This window comes from Mugil cephalus, chromosome 11, assembly GCF_022458985.1.
Source record: "Mugil cephalus isolate CIBA_MC_2020 chromosome 11, CIBA_Mcephalus_1.1, whole genome shotgun sequence".
Classification (NCBI taxonomy): Eukaryota; Metazoa; Chordata; class Actinopteri; order Mugiliformes; family Mugilidae; genus Mugil; species Mugil cephalus.
The window spans coordinates 7,989,033-8,007,991 of record NC_061780.1 but is presented as its reverse complement, the minus strand read 5'-3'; the positions used below and the strand labels follow the sequence as shown (position 1 = coordinate 8,007,991).

The 18,959-nt window shown below is 43.0% G+C and overlaps 1 protein-coding gene across 2 annotated transcripts; it reads left to right on the top strand.

Annotated features, from left to right (window-relative positions):
- The first annotated feature begins 2,167 nt into the window (after positions 1 to 2,167).
- On the top strand, positions 2,168 to 18,336 carry cacng8b (calcium channel, voltage-dependent, gamma subunit 8b). 2 transcript variants are annotated; one of them, XM_047599425.1, is made up of 6 exons: positions 2,168 to 2,497; positions 10,394 to 10,678; positions 11,352 to 11,576; positions 14,134 to 14,217; positions 14,897 to 15,037; positions 15,306 to 18,336. In XM_047599425.1, the coding sequence occupies exons 3-6, from the start codon at positions 11,354 to 11,356 to the stop codon at positions 16,094 to 16,096; spliced, it is 1,239 nt and encodes a 412-aa protein (XP_047455381.1). In that variant the 5' UTR covers positions 2,168 to 2,497; positions 10,394 to 10,678; positions 11,352 to 11,353; the 3' UTR covers positions 16,097 to 18,336. The 2 variants fall into 2 exon arrangements, with proteins under 2 accessions (XP_047455381.1, XP_047455380.1); XM_047599424.1 differs by having other exon boundaries at positions 10,391 to 10,678.
- Positions 18,337 to 18,959: the final 623 nt, after the last annotated feature.

Genomic DNA, 18,959 nt, shown 5'->3' with positions numbered 1-18,959 from the left:
GTGTCAATATATTGTACTGTTTTGCGTTGTCAATACGATTTCCGTTGAATTAGTATCTCTGTTTGTCCAACAAGGGACAATAATGATTCCTAAAATTGATGCATATTGTAGTTACATGACCCCGTGTGTCCCTTGATACAAAGAGTGCTTTTGTGGCTGCTCTCTGTGGTGGATTGAGTCATTGAAAATGGGTGAACACTGCACTGCAGTGAACTACTGGGTGTTAACCGTGCTCCCTCCTCAGTCACGGCAAGTCACCACAGCCTGAGGGCAAGAATTGATCAGAGTATCGTATGGGTGCATGCGCCTGTACGTGACTGCATTTGTTGGCATATCTGTGTTTGCGTGTGTGAAGGTTTGTGACTGTTTATCATATTGATCCTGAGACTAAAATATACATTTTAAGTTTTAATATTAAACACTTTCAAACAGAGAATGCACATATATTTAATTTGGGCTTGTATCTGTCTCCCAGGCCGGGACGTCTCCATTGGAACATTTCTATTTCAAAGTTTTTACAGAGCAGGACAAGAGGGCCAGCTTTTGGTCAAGGTCAAAACAGAACAAACAAGGAGGGAGCAACAAAGGTGAACTAATAATACATTCAAGTTCAACTGTTTGGGAAGGACAAACTGTAACAGATGCATTAAGTCAACTTAATCTTTCAAAAGGCAAATTATTTATTAAATTCTGCCACATAACGTATCCAGCGAATTAATTAAAATTAAAGGCTAGACACAGAATGTCAAAGTGTTTTTGTGTGTGTGACAGAGGGCTTATGAGAGGTTCTACATTGGGAAGTCAAACATCAAACACCCATGGGTCAATAAAGCTAAACAGTGCGAGCACTCTGCTGTCTGACTTCCAGGACGGAGAGCTTTCAGCGCGCGGGCGTCTCTCCCGATGAATGAAACTTGACTGTAAACGGCTGAGAATAAATCTGTGGCCGGTGCCCGCGTGGACACTTTTCTGTGATAACATACTTTTCACTGCTGGCGTGTGTTTGCCTCTGTGTTTTGCTCTTGTTTGTCTGTCTGCGTGCGGTGTGTGCTCCACCATGTGTGTGCGCAGCAGTGTGGGCAGAGTGGATCTCTCTTTTCACCATCACCATTACTGCATGAAAGACCTGTCACTCTGTATTAGCTCCATCCAGCTCTTCCTCTCCCCCCTTTCTCTATGTGGGTGAGAGAAAGAGAGGGGGGAGGGAGGGAGAAAGAAGGGGTGAACTGAGCAGTAAAGCCATTTTAAAGCTATTGAAGGTCATTGTCCACTCACTCAGTTGCATGCATGGCTGTGGTTTGAGACCGGCTGCTCTGTTATTGGCTCTATTTTTATAGATCAGTAGATGGCATAATCTAGGCTATATCATAAACAGTGAGATTTGTCATCTTTAAGGCCATCTGATCCTGCCAGTGCCAATAATTAACCAATTACTACTAATAATACACGGCTTCTGTTCACTGATATTGACCTGTAGATGTTTGATTACACGATTTAACATCTCTCTCTCTCTCTCTCTCTCCCTCTCTCTCTCTCTCTCTCCCTCTCTCTCTCTCTGCAGGGCTGTACTCGTGCTCCATTTCCCAGAACTACCAGCGCGACCCTCATCATCAGCATCATCACCACAGAGGAAAAGTGTCCCACAGGCGCTCCATCAAGTCGCTCTCCGGCAGAAAAAAAAAAAAAAAATATATATAATATTATATATATATATATATATATATATATATATATATATATATATATATATATATATATATCGACATCAATAACACACATATAACCTGACCACGGCTAATAGAGGCTACTTACAAACGCGCCCCGTGCGCACGACACACGCTCCAATAAGCACATCCAGACCAATTCCCTCAATATGAAAGAGAAGAGGAGGGAGGGAGTGAAGATGAGAGAGTGGGGCTTAGAGCTTCATTGTAATCGTGTAGCACAGCATACTGCCGGAGACTTCAGCTTCTGTCGATGCTGACATTATCCGTCGCCATTCACATTAGAGGAGTTTTGGTGGGATGCGACAAGTTGCTTGCGTCGCGCTCAGTGTGGGAGAAAGGAGATAGAGGGGCAGACAGGCAGGCGAGCGCTCGTCCAACGGGAGGGGAGGGGAGGGGAGGGGAGGAGGGGAGGGGGATGGGGGGGGGACGCATTCTCTCCGAGTACACACAAGCAGCGGCTACATCCACTGTAGACAAATCCGTGCTCAGTGACGTGTTTTGTATTAGCCTTTTTTACGCATGTTCCCAGCCCTTTTCCACCTCAGACTCGTTTAAATTTAATCAGGGATCGAGAATCGACTCCCCCGGGTGCGTCTTATTTTCCTTATTTCTAATCGCCCCCTTTATTTATTTATCTTCTGCCTCGATAGACACGTTATTTTGCCAATCCACCGTCCACCCCCTCTCTTCTTTTTTCCCTCCATCTCCTTCTCTCTGGGAGTGCAGCGCGCTGCGAAGCTCTGAAATAAAAACTAAAACAAAGCCTGCAGGTAAGATCTCTACCAGCTTCCTTTTAATGCTCGTGATTACGGTGTGCCATTGTTGTTTCTACTTTGCAGCCGAATGGATCACAGTTCATTCAGTGTAATTTACATGCCACATTGATTTGTTTCACGTTGTCTGCAACTTAGCCCACTACTACCAGTGCAGAACACAGGATTTGTAGAGAAAAAAACAATGATTATAATTCTCAGACTTCTGCCACCTTTTTGATTAAATGCTGAATGATAATTTGCCCACCTATTTTCGCGGGCCTATAATTAGCCAAGGCAACGTCTATTATGCAAATGAAACCCCTATAACAGCTCGTTTGAAGCTCTCTCTGCATTCCCACCGCAGTTATTGCAACTAAAATATCGTATCTGCTGAAAGGATCGACTACTACTCCGAGGTCGAGGGGTGATTTCATTATGTGTGATTGTGCATCTTAATGTGTGATTTGTGTCCCAGTCCACTGAGTTTTCTCTGAGCCGGTCGCTTGATGCTAGGCGTCCATTTTCCACCGTGTAGCCTATGCAGGCAGGATGATGTGTGTGGCTTACTCTATTAATGAATGCACCGCAGTCCGCATCACTATTACTGAGCCTTGCACGCTCTCAACCCCGCAGCCCAGAGCTTATGTGAGCCTAATCACGGTGCGTCTGCTGCTGGATTCCTCTCAGTGCAGGGCCAGCATCTTAGCTCCATGCTGAACCCGAGCGACACATCATGTCATCTGGTGCTTTTCATTCGTTTTCCATTCAGTCCCCTTTCAGCCTACTTTCTGCTGGACAGCCTGTGCTCTGACAGATCCAGAGGTGAAGGGCACCAAACACCTGGAACCCCGTCAGTGATACGTTTTTCGTTATAGCCCCGATTACATCTGGGCTAAAGGTGGGAGTAAACGTCTTGGAGTGGGGATGCTACTGGAGTGTGTGCACTGCAGTATTCAGGAGTTACTGTGCACTGTCAGCAATCAGCGTAGTGAGTTATACCTGTCTTCCCTGTGGCTGCAGCCCATCACAGGTACAGCACTGATTTTCCCCTTTTTTTCTCAGAGATTCTAATTATCTGATGAATATTAATGTGTTGTGGTCGCATATTCTCTTTAAACTCAGATTTATTTTACTTTAACTTGGGGAACAATGTAAAATGTCCATCTGCACCCACTTCCTCAGGGTTGAGTGCATATCCATCTTTTTTTTCTCTCGCTGTACATTGACAGGGCGGCAAGTTTACTGTTTTAGAAAAATTTGGAATATTTATGTGTCTCACTATTGTGCAGTGCGATGGTGTCAGGACACGGGCACTGGATAGCAGCTAGTAGTAATGTTGGGATATTGTGCTATAATTAAACGTAATTACTAAACAGATAATTGAGGAGAGTCTTAATTGCACCACAGTTAATTGTAGGTCTAACAGCAGTGTTATGACACGGCAACATGTGTTATGTTTTTATGTTTACACGTCTCACTGGCGTTTTAGGGAAATTGAAATGTGAACAGATTTGTTTTGTTTTGGGGTTTTTTTTAAAAGGTTGAAGCGCCACAATGCTGCCGTAGACTGATCACCTCTCCATCAATGATCAGTGATTCTTTCATTAAGCTGTTGGCTCTGTTGTCGGTTGGTCACACCCCCTCAGCCCCTCCGCCTCCCACGTGCTAAACACACTCTTTGCCATGTGTGGTGTGTGTGTGTGTGTGTGTGTGTGGCCTTGATGATCGTCTCTGTGGATTCTGGATTACTTTCAAAACCCCTTACTTGGCTCTAAGATCCGCTATTTACACTGTAAGGTGACTCACTGCAGTCAATACTGGTGCGTAGCCCACACAGACTCTAGTTGTGTTTTAGCGCTGGCCAAATCCTAATAATTTAATGCTCAAGCGGTCCACAACAGTTTAAAAGAATCCCCCCACCGTCTGAATGTTTTGGCTCATTTCTCTTCGCCGTTCCATTCAAATTTCTCTGCTAGTTTGGTGGTCGGATTTATTTCTCACTGTCTGTTCCTCTCTCTGAGGAGAAGCGTTTCTGCCATGATCATCAAATCTGTCATGTAGCTATTGTTCAGAGGATCAATGCCTTTGCCGCAATTTTCTTGATGGTATGAGGTTTCACAATGTCCCTTCGTCCCTGTAGTCGGGGACTCGGGAGGGAACCCGGCACTAAATCAGGGCCTCAGACACAAATGCCTCAATCTCAATCTCAGCGTCCGTAACAAATCGAATCATCTAAATATCACTTTTCACTTACATTACTGTGGAACTTCTGATCTAAGCACTCACATAAAAAGAACTCCTGCGTATTTGTTTTTCTTGAAGATAAGGTCTGAGCCCACAGTTGTACCCGAAAGAGTGCAAATCAAACACATTTGCTCGCAGTATTTGGAGATCATACTGATTGAATACACAGCGCTGTTTATAATTCCAGTGAGCAGAGGCTTTTATCTGAAGCTTTCTAATTGACTCATGTCTCAATGGCCGTGACCCATTCATCAATTAACCCAAAGCTTTTTGTTTTTAAGTGCTTCGCTGAAGTTAGTACAGCCTCTGAGAGCAGGGGTTGTAAGAGCCTGTGATCGAACTGTATTGTGTCAGTGATATATTGTCGGCCGACCTGTCTGTGTGCAGAGGCATTAAGCACAAACACACCGCAGACACGGTGTTAGCATGTCTGAAAGGCAAGCTCACTAGACCGGAGATACACATCATGGCACCTGAGACCACAGCCTCTCGCTGAATATAAACGTGTGTTTGTGTGTGTGTTTTAAAATACTGCAGACCATCACAAGCAGCATTTCTGTGACTGAGATCGCTCATATCAGAATATATTTTATATCCTAAAATATAAAGATGTATCAGTCGTACGTTACTACGTGCAGCTCAAACATAATCACTAATGAAGAGCATGAAATATGAGTTGTGAGAAAGCTACTTGGTGAGAAGGAATTTTTGAAATAATGTTCTACGATAAATACACAGCTAACCTAGCTTAGCACAAAGACTGGAGAAAGAATGAGTTAAAGGTCAGGATTTAACACATTATTATAATTTTTGTTTAATTCTTTCAAAAATCCCAATGTCAATGATGACTACACTCTAAGACTCTAATAAGTCATTGCAACAGGGCAAGAAATAAAGAGTTGGTGCCGGCAGATGGTCAAGTTACCTTAGCATTAAGACTGAAAGATGAAGTAGGTGATATATTACTTATTTTGGCAAAGTTGGTTCTGAGGTCAAGAACGAACTTGCAGTGCTCAATGGTGCTTTGATAACAAGCTCAATATCTAACATATGAACCTTGCAAAGATTTGTGGATTTTCTCTTACTCGATAGTACATTTAATGTCCCTGGGTTCGGTTGTTTTGTTGAAACTGAAATTCCTGAGGACGTCGGTTTAATCAGTTCATTCACAAAATAATCAGCAGATTAATGGATAATTGGAATGATTCATGCAGCCATAATTTCAGTATTGGCCAATCAAGGCAAAAAGACCCCACATTCTGATAAAGTGTAATGAGCATTTTTCATAGACTAAATGAATTATTAAGCTCTATTATTTTTTATTTCTTTTTTATGTAGCTGAGATAAATGATAATATTTTCTTCTATTTTTATCATCCTCCCCTCTCCATTAGGGGCACTTTGTGTTAGATCTGCTGTCAGAAACTGCTTCGCTCAGTGAATACGGGAAGTTTTCATGTGCAATGTTCCACGTGTGTTTTAAGCATAAGTTCATGGGTTCATGAGTATCAGGTCATTCAGAGACACTTTACTTTGAGAGCCTCTTAGACTAAGGTGTTGCTGCCACCAGCTCCTCCGGCAGCTCTGCTCAGACGGGAAGAGACTCGGTCAGAAGAGTCTGAGGATCCCAGCAAACTCACATATGAGCTAAACGGCGGTTCAGCTACACTTTGAAGTACCTTTTAAGGATGACCTATTTTACGATATTATTGTCATCATTGTGAGTGGAGGTTTGAGGCTCCATTTGTGCTCGCATGCCAAATGTTTGCCTGCGTGTTGATGTTTTTCTGTGCACCTGCGCGTGCATGTGCGTGTGCACACATGAAAATGTGTGCATGCCAGATGTGGGATCTCGGTGATGTGCTTAGGTGTGTGTCTCAGCTACCAAGTATCATTGCTCTGAATATTTATGCATGTTTTCCTAATGTTCACTGCGGCCGTCAAGCACTCAGAATAGAATACGCTGGTCATATTTTTAGAGCTGTCATCATAAGTAGGCCTAGCGCATTTTTTTTTTTTTTTTTTTTCCTTTTGGTCAAGCAATCAGATTATGTCAGTTTCACTAACTACGGTCCTGATTTGGGCCATTTGGAGAGCATTTCTTCTCTGCAGCAATCAATGAGGCGGCATTTTGTTGTGTCGTTACCCCGCTGAAAATATGCTCACAAGCCCACATAAGATCACTGCCTTTGACATGTGTGGAAAAAATGTATTACAGTTGTCATCATTTATTCAACAAGCAGTTTGGTTAGTTGATTTATGCAATGAATAGCAAATGGAGCAGCTGCTACAAAATTCAAATCTTTTGTGTGATTTATGGCTGCATTATTAGAGCTACAACTCCACGGCTGTGCTTATATTTTACACGAGCAAGGGTTTCCGTCATGCTCGGAATGAGTCACGCAGGTAGATCTGATTACATCTGAAGTTTTCTGACAAGTGAGGGCCTGGCTCGGTAATGGTCCCTGAAGCCGCTAGCTCCCAAACAAAAGCTTTTGGCCTTTGTTGCTGCAGTATGTTCTGCTGCAGCTAATTGGCCTCTGGCTGAACCACAGTCCTCTGAGTGTTGCAAACATACTATAAAAGCGTTGCTGTGAGTCTAAGCTCAGAGATGGTCAGCACTGTGGTAGAGAAAAACATTATATTACTCAAATTATTTAACTTAATCCAAAATGTATTACTACCTCTGCATTGTTCCTTGCCATTGGTGGACGCACTGGAAATGACTGGGGAAGTGAGGGTTGGTGAACTCTTTATTTCACACTGGAATAAATGGAAGAAAAAAAAAACAAAAACAGTAAAAGTTTAGATACAGATTTTAATCAAGATAGGACAGTGTGAGACTGTCCTCCTGAACTTCAACATTCCCAAATAACAAGAATTATAAGAATTACGACAGAATTAAAGAGGTAGCCAAGTTGGGTGATGTTGTTGTAGAGTGATGAAGTCCATTTACAGAGGAGGACGGGGTTGATGAACGAGTCAACAGAACACTGTTGACCATCAGGGCAGCTGTTTTACTTCCTGCGTTATATTGACAATCAGTTTAATTCTTGTAGCAGTAGCAAATGCTCTAAACAGAGCAAAACTCATTCACAAACATTTGCAAAACTCTTCGTAAAGGCTAATGATTTTAACCCAAACCAAGTGAACTCCTTGTTTTTTAAACCTTATTATTCTCCTGACAAATGCCCACATTTTATAAATTCAACTGTAGTGTGATGACATCCAGAAGCTGAGTGATTTTTTTGTACAGGTAGCGAACGTTGCAGACAAACGTCCGGCCAACCGAGGAATAAAATCAGAATACAAACTGCCTTCATGAACCTCCGTCATCTCCCCAAACTACCATAAAACTATCAGCCTCGAAGAAAAATTACAATTTCCTCTCCCTGTTCTGACCTTGTATCCTCTTTAATCATTTTCGTGTGGTTTCTCAGTCTAACCCATTTAGTAAAACTCTCACTCTTTCCCTTATTTTTTTCGTGCCCTCTTGTTCTTTCACGCTCCCCTGCTCTCGCTCCACTCGTTCCCATCGTTCCCCTCTTTCTTAATTATTGGTGGAAAAAAGAAAGTACAGATAATTAAATGACAATTATGATCTCCTACACAGGGGAGTTTTTGCTAGGGGGAATAACATAGCAGGTTATTCTTAAGGTCATGCATTAAATACTGGAGTCATAGACCACACACACACACACACACCCGCACACACACACACACACACACACACACTCACACACAGTGTGATGCTATGGTTTTAGGGCTTGGAGATAGTGTAATCCCTTCTAGACATGTATTTTCCCCAGGGAGATGCAGTATGTTGATAGGGTTGGAAGGTCATCCAACACACACACTCACACTCATGCACATTCACTTTTGCTTATTTTCTCGCACATATGCATCCACCATGTATAATAAATAAGCCACACTGTGGTGGTATCATTTGACAGTTTACATAATAAAGAGCCCGTACGCAGAGTTTGTAAGGCTTTGCTGTCTAACTGAAGGGAGCTGAGGGGAACATTACTGGGATTCAATAAGATTGGACTAGACCCATCCTCAGATGCACTGGAGAGGAAATGTGCGCACACACACACACGCATAAAAACACACACAACACACCGTCTCTCCTTCCATCTCTCCTTCTGTCTCTGAGGCTGCTCTGTTTTGGGTCTTACAATGCAAACAGGATGTAACCTATTTTGATCACGGTGCCATATTGCATCATCAAATATTAACAGACTTGACTGCACTGCATTATGTCTGCTAAATAATGTTTGTTGAATAATGTGTGTAGCTCCGTCATAGCCACATAGTTGCTTCTCAATCTATCAAAAAAAAAAAAAAAAAAAAAAAAGAGGCTGACAGAGGAGGCACTTCTCATTTCCTCTGTAACTCTTGGCATTTATTCATGTGCATTTATGAGCGCACATGTGTCCGGGACCATCTGTGTTGCAGTGGTCACACATTTATCTATTTCCAGAGCTTTAGCGCACTGGTCTAACGGCCTGGGTTTCAGACTTACATCCTCTTCATTTCTGACTCCTTTCTTCCCATCTCTCTTCTCTAGCCTTATTCAGCTTTGCCCTCTCTGTCTCTTTCTCCCTCTACCTCCTGCCTGCCCCTCTCCTTTTCCCCCCTCTCGCTCTGTGCTGATCCAGACTTTGGAATTCAATGTTGCTATGGTAACAATGTCGGGTTGGTCCTCTCTGCCTCCCCCTCTTGCTCCTCTTATTTAGACTAGATGCAGTTCCCTCGCTCTGGAGTCATCCGCTCTTTAGCCTGTAATGCTGTCACTGCTATAATAAACTCTTTCTGCTTCGACACAGCGTAGATGCGTTTTTACGATATTTAAACAGGATCTGATGTGTAGAGTGTAGCGCCAAAAGTATCAGCCTGATGATTAAGTTATTTTACAAGCAACTTACGAGTCGAGGAGACTGTGGTCTGCTAGCAGTTTTGTGAGGCTGCAGCATGCTAGCATGGTCTCAGTGTTGATTTCAATCAGGTAACGGTAAAATATTTACTATGTGTTGTGTGTGTTAGCATGCAAACATTTGTTGACTGACACGGAATATAACGTAGCCTACAGTGGAGGCTGAATGTCATCTTTTCTTCTTGTAGGCTTTTTAATTGTAAATGTTTACGTGTTCATTCAGCCTTTATTTATAGAGGTTAGTTCAGTGAGGGGCTTTGCACTCTTTTACATGAGCACATTTTGCACACGCAATGCAAAAAAACGCATCAAAAAACATCACAATCAGTATGGTCTTTATTTCCACACGTGTTTGCATGTACTAGAAATGTGTTGCAGTAGTTGGTACCGAGCACAAGAATATGAGAAATACACAAAAAATTGAAATAGAGAACAAACTGTGCAGATTGTGCATTAAAAAGGCTTGCATTGATAGGCAGAGTGTCCTGCCAGAGGCAAACGGCTCAGAAAGTTTGTGTCCAGGGTGAGAGGGGTCGGCTGCAATCTTTCCCATTTCGCCTCAGTGTCACTGACAGTATTGCGGGCGTAACATTTTACTTAATTCCCTCTCATGTTTTTGTCCCTCCCATAAGTACCAACTGATTTAGACATTTAAAAAATCATGACCCAATAATACGTCTGTGAATAACCTGTGTATCTCTGGGGTTTGCTTTGTTTTATGTGCAGCAGCAGAGCAGTGATCATGGGTTGTCTTTAGAGAGTTTCCTGCCAGCAGCCGACGGACAAAGAGCGAGGCACCCATCCACGACCTCCGCCAGCACCAACTTTCCGGAGAGACGAAAAGAAAGAGAAAGAGACAGAGGCAAAAGAGAGAGAACGAGTGCAAGAAGGAGAGAGGGGAGCAGGTGAAAACAGTCGATGGATGCTGTCCGGATTGAGGGGACAGCACGTTCTTCACTGACGAGGAAAAGAAAGATTTCAAAATTGAGTCGAAGGATAGAAACTCGCCGTCAGGTAGGTCTGACTTTGTCACACTTTCAGATTCTGCTTTGGCCTATTAAAACTCGTGAAAGGGAGCTTTTAAAGCGGTAGACGCTATTTACTGCGGCGTGACACTGAAGCCAACATTATAACTCACGCTATCACGGGTCAATGTGAAAAGCCGTAAGTGAATTATATAATGCTATTCGTGTGAGAGCACAAACTGATGTTTGTATGCATAAAGTCATGTGCAGGGTGAACTCGTGTTTGATCCGCTGCTTGTGCGCGCGCCTGCGTGCGTGTTTGTGTACTCGTCTCCAGCCACACCGATACACATGATTGTGGAGAGGCAGGAGGGTGTAATCGGTTGTGCTTCACATAAATTCTGTCTTGTTAAGCAGAGTCAGCAGAGTCATCAAAATCTCCTCCAAGGACACATAATAGATCTACTTATGCACCTCCCACATCTGCCTCCACCTCACTATCGTCTTTTCTCATCTCCTCCCCCGCTCCCTCCCACCGTTACACCCCACTCTGCATCATCTTACCTGTGTTTGCTGTATATGTTTTTTTTTTTATTAAACTACAATGCCCATGACTGTAAATGCACTCTTCTAGGGTATCACACTTGTTCTTGTTTTCTAACCCATCGATAAATGCTTGTTATGCTTCTTTCTCTCTCTTTCTTTGAAACTGTCTCTTAAAGGCATGGTGTGTGAGAAGGGGATCCAGATCCTTCTCACCACCGTGGGGGCATTCGCTGCCTTCGGCTTGATGACGGTGGCAATAGGGACGGACTACTGGCTATACTCCCGTGCCCTCATCTGCAACAGCACAGCCAACGTCACCCAGGATGACCCCCATAATAAGGACAAGAAGGATCCTGGGGCGCTCACCCACTCTGGGCTATGGCGAATATGCTGCCTGGAAGGTAAAGAGGATGTCGTGAGATGCAGAAGTTTTCTTTTGTTGTTCATTTCGGGGTTTAGGGAAGGCTGACGTAGGACAAGGTAATGCAGCTGGGGTTGCCTCCTAGCGGTTTAGCATTTAATACAGATCCAAATCTAGTCAGACTAGCTCTTCTTGCCTTCGGGACATTTAGGGACTGAGGTTTCACGGGAAAAATAAGGAAGGGTAAGCTTGATAACATAGATAGGGTTAACATAAAAAAAATAAGTGTTCTTCTGAGTCTAGTGGGAGTAACACAAAACCTGTGCTGTGTGACTTCAAGTGATGCTCAGAGTGGGGTCAGATCTGCAGCTCTGTAGATAGTACGTGAACTAGATATTTGTATTCAGACTTTTCTATCATTAGAAACTGTTGACTGTCTGCCTCTGCTGTATTTGACTTTTTAATATATATATATATTTTTTTTTTTTAAAGTTGGTGACACTGATAGTATAGATAAATCCAGTGAGATCCAACTAAACCTGTTGCTCGTATTTCAACTGGCAGTGTGGAAAAATTACTTTTTAAATGTGTGTCCAAAATCAGTTTTTAACACCTAAACAATTCCAACTTGAGAAAACTTTGTGTGGGAAGGTGCAGAAAAGCTGCAGTACTGGTAATTATTATTAGTGGCATCAACATATACACACTTCATTTGTGTTTTTTCAGATCACGCCGTTTCAAAAAGAAAGCAATTTTGCATAATTGCAATATAATTACATGATAGTGGAGCGTAACCCCTCACTCAAAATAATCCATTAATCATTGTCTGTGCTTCAGGCTGCATTCATTCAGCGCTGAAACAAAAGCCTGTGTTCACCCATCAACTTCTCGTTTCAAGTGGCGGAAGACGCAGACACTGGCAGCAGCCATCCCTCAATCTTCAGCTTGTCACTGCAACACAAGCTGCTAATTCATTATACATTACACTCCCTGGCTGACACTCCACAGTAAAGACTGGGGTGGAGTTAACAGTGAAGCAGCTACAGCCAAATGGGGGGGCATGAGCTAGTGATCTCTGCCTTTGCTCACATGCAGACTGAGGTAGACATTTTTCTGTGTCAAGCAAAAAAAAAAATCCTCTTGGCTCCTCTTTGTAAAGCATCCCCTGCCCATCCTGGGCTTGGTCATTGTACAAGGCTAATTTGTCCTCATCTCCAAGCTTCCTGATAGCAAAGCAGCCAATTAGAGATAAGTGCTAGCCTTTGCAGCTCTGCTGCAGTGCACCCTCATCCACTCCTTCCTTTTCACCACTCTCATTGTCTCCATGTGTCCCTCTGCCTAACCCCCAAAACATTACATTTCATCTTTCCCTGGTTTGTCCTTGTTTTTGTCTCTTTATAGTCTCACTCTTTCAGTTTTTTTTTTTCTTTTTTTCTGGCATTGTGTTGCAGTAAAGCTGAAAGTCTCTTGGCGTGGCTTAGAGGTCAAGCATTCCTGATGCCTGTGGAGTATTGAGCCGAGTTAGATGCTCAGTTGTCGTGCAGTGATGCAGTGAGGTGTAGCTGGGGTGGCAGTGCAGGACATGCTAACTCTAAAAGATTTATGGCCGTGGGTGGGTGGCACATTATGCAGTGGATAGAGACCTGCCCCGTCCTCGGCTCCCATCTTCAAGACCACTGAAGGTTGGGCTGTGCTAAGTTACCTGTAGACGATCACTTTCTCCTGTTTGCCTGGTTCAGCTTCTTTGTCACGCCTGTCTCCGACTCATAAGTATTAAAGCACTGAGACTGAGTGCATGCATGGGTATCCAGTATTTAATACTCAAAATTTGTGCAGATAAATTTCATTTTCTATAGACAAGTAATTATCTCTATTATCCTGTGCCCCATTGTAAAAGGCCAGACACTGTTTTGGGAACCATATTTCTTATTAAACTGAGCAAAGTAGCTAAACTATCTCCACTTCGACCAGCTGCAACATTGAAATGCATCTTATGTACTGATGCATCAGTGGCTCAACTGATGTCCTCGTCCCTTTGTGCTTCAATCTGTTTCTTTGCAGACCAACCTGTGGAAATATAAGAGCTGTGAAAACAAGACCAGCTCACCCAACATCTGTTCGTCTCTCCCTCCGTCTGTGTCTCTTCATTCCATCACTCCATCTTTCTCACAATCCATCCATCAACAACAGTGGTGTGCTGTCGTCATCGTGCGTGCGTCCCTCCGTTCGTATGTCTGTCTACATGCAAGACCCCGGCGGGTAGTTATCTGTCTGCCTGCGTGTGTGCACGCTTGTATATAATTATGTGTGCGAGCGTGTGTGTGTACGTGCATGTGGGTTTTTGCTGTGTGTATGTGATGTCACAAACATAACTTGCATTTACAAGGGGAGCCATTAACCTCTGTGTCGTTTATCATCATGTTGTTTACTATTCAGCACATGGGCTTGGATTCAAACAAAGATGTGGCTGTTTTCATTTCACTCAGTTTGCTCCTCAGCGGGATAGCTAATATTGTATTTGCTTACGGCTGCAGATACGGGTTGTTGTCTTTTTTTTTTGAGTCTGGTCACCTTGTTTTTCTCTCTACACATCTCAGGAGTGAAGAGAGGAGTGTGTTCTCAGATTAACCACTTCCCAGAGGATGCAGACTTTGACCATGATGGGGCAGAGTACGTCCTACGTAAGTCAATACCTGCAATACCAGACATGGATGAGGGAGGGGGGAGGGAAATAAAAGAAGAACACATAATTGGGATTATGCAAAAAAAGGTGCAAAATGAAGGTTTGTTACATTTTAAACGCAGTGCTTTATCGGCCATTAGGAGATAATCTCCCCAAGAAGTAAACATGTGACAGTGTGTACGAAGTCGTAGGAGATGGGGTGCCCTAGTTCATACCCGGTGCCCTGCAGTGATGTCTTTCTGCTCTATGATACGCTTCACGTGTGCCTGTGCACACATAAAGAAAAGCTCATGCTCTGTTTACAATGTTGCAGAGCCATTTTGCTGGCATTTAGGTGGCATTTCCTCTCCTGTGGCCTAGTTATCCTAGATGAGAGAGGAGTGTTAATGGTGTGTGTGTGTGTGCGTGTGTGTGTGTGTTTGTACTTGTATGTGCATATGTGTGCATGGTTGGCAGACCTCCTGAAGGCACTGAAATCCACATGGGAAGGTTTTGATTCCATCGTGTGCCTAGCACTGAGTAATTAATTTCCTCAACAACTATTCATTCGCCGTCAGTTCTGAGTGGTTAACGTGCAGCGTGTCCTCGTAACTGTTCGTGCACTATGGGGCTGTTGGATTTCTTGAAACTGTAATCCTTGTCGTGTATTTATGCTCACTCCTCTTTCTTTTTTGTAGGGGTAGTCAGGGCTTCCAACATCTTCCCTATTCTTAGTGCCATCCTACTGCTGATGGGAGGGGTTTGCATCGCTGCTAGTCGTTTATATAAGAGTAAAAGGAACATCATCCTAGGAGCAGGAATCCTCTTTGTGGCTGCAGGTAACTGAGGATTATTTATGTGTGTGTGTCTCCTTGTGAGCAGGCTTGAGTAATAATCTGGAGAACATTACGTGCCATAACAGTTTTTGTGCCTTGTTTAGTAATTTCTATATGTGACTAGGTGTGTTTGTACGAGATTTAAATGGAGGTCTTTGTATTTACTTTCATCCCAATATTATATTGAAAATGCCACAAACAATCAGCGAAGACAAGTCTGTTTATTATTACTTTTGGTTTATCCACCCTCGTTATGTCCGTGCTCTCACAGGTCTCAGTAACATCATCGGTGTGATAGTCTACATCTCAGCCGCCCTGGGGGACATTTCTCCCAAGAAGGATGAGGATAAGAAGTGGCAGTACTCCTATGGTTGGTCCTTCTACTTTGGAGGCCTGTCCTTCATCATGGCTGAGATGGTGGGCGTGCTGGCCGTCAACATCTACATCGAGAAGAACAAGGAGCTCCGCTGCCGCTCTCGCACCGACATTTTCAAGAGCACCACGCATGCCATGCTCCGCCTGCCCAGCTACCGCTTCCGACGCCGCTCTCGCTCCTCGTCCCGCTCCACCGACCCGTCCCGCTCCCGAGACCCCTCACCGGTAGGGGGAGGCGGGGGGAAGAACTTCGGCCTGCCCCCGTCCGCGCTGCTCTCCCAGGGCCCCATCTCAGTGTCCACTTTGCCCAACCCTCACTCCCGCTCCCACACGGCCTTGGCTGGCGGCGACATCTCCCTCTACACGCTGTCCCGCGACCCCAAACTAGGGGGTCTGCCCCCCATGTACGGAACGGTGGACAGGGCCACACTTTACCAGCTTCACAACTGCTTCCCAAAGGATGGAGGTGGAGTGATGATGAGTGGTACTCTCCCATCACTCAAATCCCACAACCCTTCCAACTCTTCCAACTCCAATGCGCAAATGCCCAACTCTGTGGGCTCGGGCCCTCCACCCTTCACCTCGTCCACCGTTGACAGGGAGCGAGGGATGGGGACTCTGGACAGGCTGAAGGGAGACAGGGAGAGCAACTCTAACACCCTCAATAGGAAGACAACGCCTGTGTAGGAGGGGGTATGAGATGAGGGAGGTCAGGAGGAAGGGAGAGAAGCAGAGTGAGTAGTAGTGAGAGAGGAAAGGTAGACAGGAGCACTGCATTTATGTGGCTCAACAGGAAATAGATAGAAACACAAGCAGACAGGTGAAACGCTATGTCTCTCCCTCCATGTTCACTGTTATGTAGTCGACTCAATCTCACTGAGAGCAAAAAGAGTAATAACAGAGCGATAATAACAACAACAATGGACTTTCACAATAAAACTATTTTGATATTTTAACATGCTAGAAATTATTTATTTTGTTAATGATCAAACACAATTAACCTTGGGCTACTATGAAAATGTTTCACATATTTTTTTTTGTGCAATATTACTGCTAATTTAACCAGATCATCATTAATGTCGAATTGTTGTTGTGATTATTCTTAGCGTTATTACAGGCTAGCTGTATTTGCAAACACTATAGTTTGGAATGGAATTTTTAATTTTCTTTCTTTTCTTTTTCTTTTCTTTTTTTTCACTCTAATTTTAGATCTTTACGACTTTTACTGTGAATTTCTTCCATGCAGAGCCACTGGGACTGTCAGTGAGCTGTGTCTAACTGCGTCAAAAGTGTCAAGCATGAGTGTGCACAATATGTGGGTGAAAGAGAGTCTGTATTATTTTTTTTAACACCCATATACAGTTATACAATTTTCATTTATAATATGAAGTCAGATGTGAATACTGTAAATTGTCTTCCAATACTGATACTGAAAGAAATGCAACAATAACGTGAGCGAGACAAGTGACCAACTTCATTGTTATTGCGAGTCTGAGTTTTCTATGGGCCTCTGTTAGTCTTATTTCCATTCTAATCAGTGTTAACAGTAGTACTTGTAGCTATAGTCGTGTTGAAGATGTTTGTTCTTGGGCATTAACAGAAACCTCTGATTAGAGGAAGCAGAAAAAAAGAGACCTAGAATAACACATTTGTACAGAATCAAGTAAAGGTTGCTGCCTGAGCAGAAAAACAGAAGAAAAAAAAACTTTTTTATATATATGGAAAGTCCCCAGGTGACACATGCAAATCATAATTTTCAGAGGCAAAAAACAGAACATGTGTATGTGGGTTACAAAGGGTTTAAAAAAAAAACATTATGGAGAAAACTTTTGAAACGATGCGTGTACATTGTAATTTACACATACATATATTTGTAAAGTCTATAGGTACGTTTTTTCGGGACCACTGTTCAAACTGGGTATGCATCATTTTGGGCAGGGTGGGTTTGGCTGAGGTGTTTTGTTCCCAGTACCGTCCCTGGACTCTTGTTGGATGGTTTCAGCCGCCACGCTTCACTCTCCATACCTGGCCCTTCCCTTGCCCGTAATCGGTCACATGATTAGTGTTTCCCATACTTTATCACGTCAGCTTCCCCACAGAGACAACACCCGTAATCTCCCCAAAGATTCTTTTCACTGTGCTTCCCCCTGTTAACGGCTGAGTCTGAACTATGACCTGTTTATGTTGATGAGAATGTAAACACATGTAAAACCCTCCCCACACACACACAGTCTCTCTGTCTCTCTGTCTTTCTGTCTCTCTCTCTCTCTCTCTCTCTCTCTTTTTCTCGTCTAAACCGTCCCAACTGACTGCAGACCCGGGCTGAAGCCCCGGACACACCTGCTACATGATATAACGAAGAAACAAAGCAACGACAACGACGCTTCCAGATTCTATACATTTTAATTTCTTTGATTTCATTTCAGAAAAAAAAAATGTGATACAACTGCGCACAGATAGCATTTATGTGGGCAATATGAATAGTATGTAGTTGAGAATAGATATATCTAGACAAACGATTATGGTTTATCTAAATGTGTGATAAACTTAAACACTGTATTGCACGAAGTTTATAAAAAAAAAAACAATAACAGACATACTCACAGACTGCTGTCTTTTGTTTCTTTCTTGCTGAATTGTCGTCTGGAATGAAACACAGGCTGAGCATATTACGTATTATTAAATGGCGGTGGAAGATCACCCTTACACGTCCAGGTAAACAAATACCACACAAGATCAATATTTCACTAAAATCTGCATTTAACTTAAACTGACTTCCCATTCATGAAGCTGTTTTGCTTTTTGACACCTCACATGATGTTACATGTGCAGAGCTTGGCCCTTCAGAGCCAACCATGGTCTAATACACATCCTATGGTCAAACAGAAGACATCTTCATATGGCAATTAAACTTTTAAAATGAAAAATACTGGAATTGTTTCTTTTGTAATTTCAGTTGTGGATAAGAAATAATTTATATATATATAGATATTTATCATTTTTGTGGAATAACCATTTCACACACAAATTTCAATGCAAATAGTCAAAAGGTAAAAGGCTACTTCCACATACTAAGTACCAAAAATAAGCATAAATCAATATACAAGCACCTATTTTAATACTACAGCTTGGCCACCGTTTCCCCATTTATCTATTTTGATGGTTTTGGTGTTATGAACAGATCATATGTTTTCTATGTAATATACTGATCCCAAAAGTATTTAGTAACCTAACATAAGAGCAACAGATCAATGCAGTAGACGTTAACATTTTCCCCAGATGTGCAGTTTAGGAGAATAACATGAAATGGAAATAATGGAGAAACTGCACAAGAGTACAGTTTGACGATATTCCACCACTGAGCTAAAACACACGGCATGTCATTATGGAGCAAGCAGCACTCCTGGTAGCTGTTCAAGCTCAAGGTCTCTCAGTTAATCTTCTGTGTGCTACGCTCCTAAAAAGACTTTAACCTTCGCTGTCAGACCAGCAGCTTGTAATATTTGCAAATATATGGACAGTGCCAGATGGGTGGTGTGTGCCAAAAAGG

What these genes read in the sequence shown, in the direction of transcription:
- cacng8b (XM_047599425.1), top strand. Translation starts at nt 11,354, where the DNA reads ATGGTGTGTGAGAAGGGGATCCAGATCCTTCTCACCACCGTGGGGGCA. An exon ending in GCGAATATGCTGCCTGGAAG is followed by an intron (nt 11,577 to 14,133) that starts GTAAAGAGGATG and finishes TACACATCTCAG; the next exon opens with GAGTGAAGAGAGGAGTGTGT. An exon ending in AATCCTCTTTGTGGCTGCAG is followed by an intron (nt 15,038 to 15,305) that starts GTAACTGAGGAT and finishes GTGCTCTCACAG; the next exon opens with GTCTCAGTAACATCATCGGT.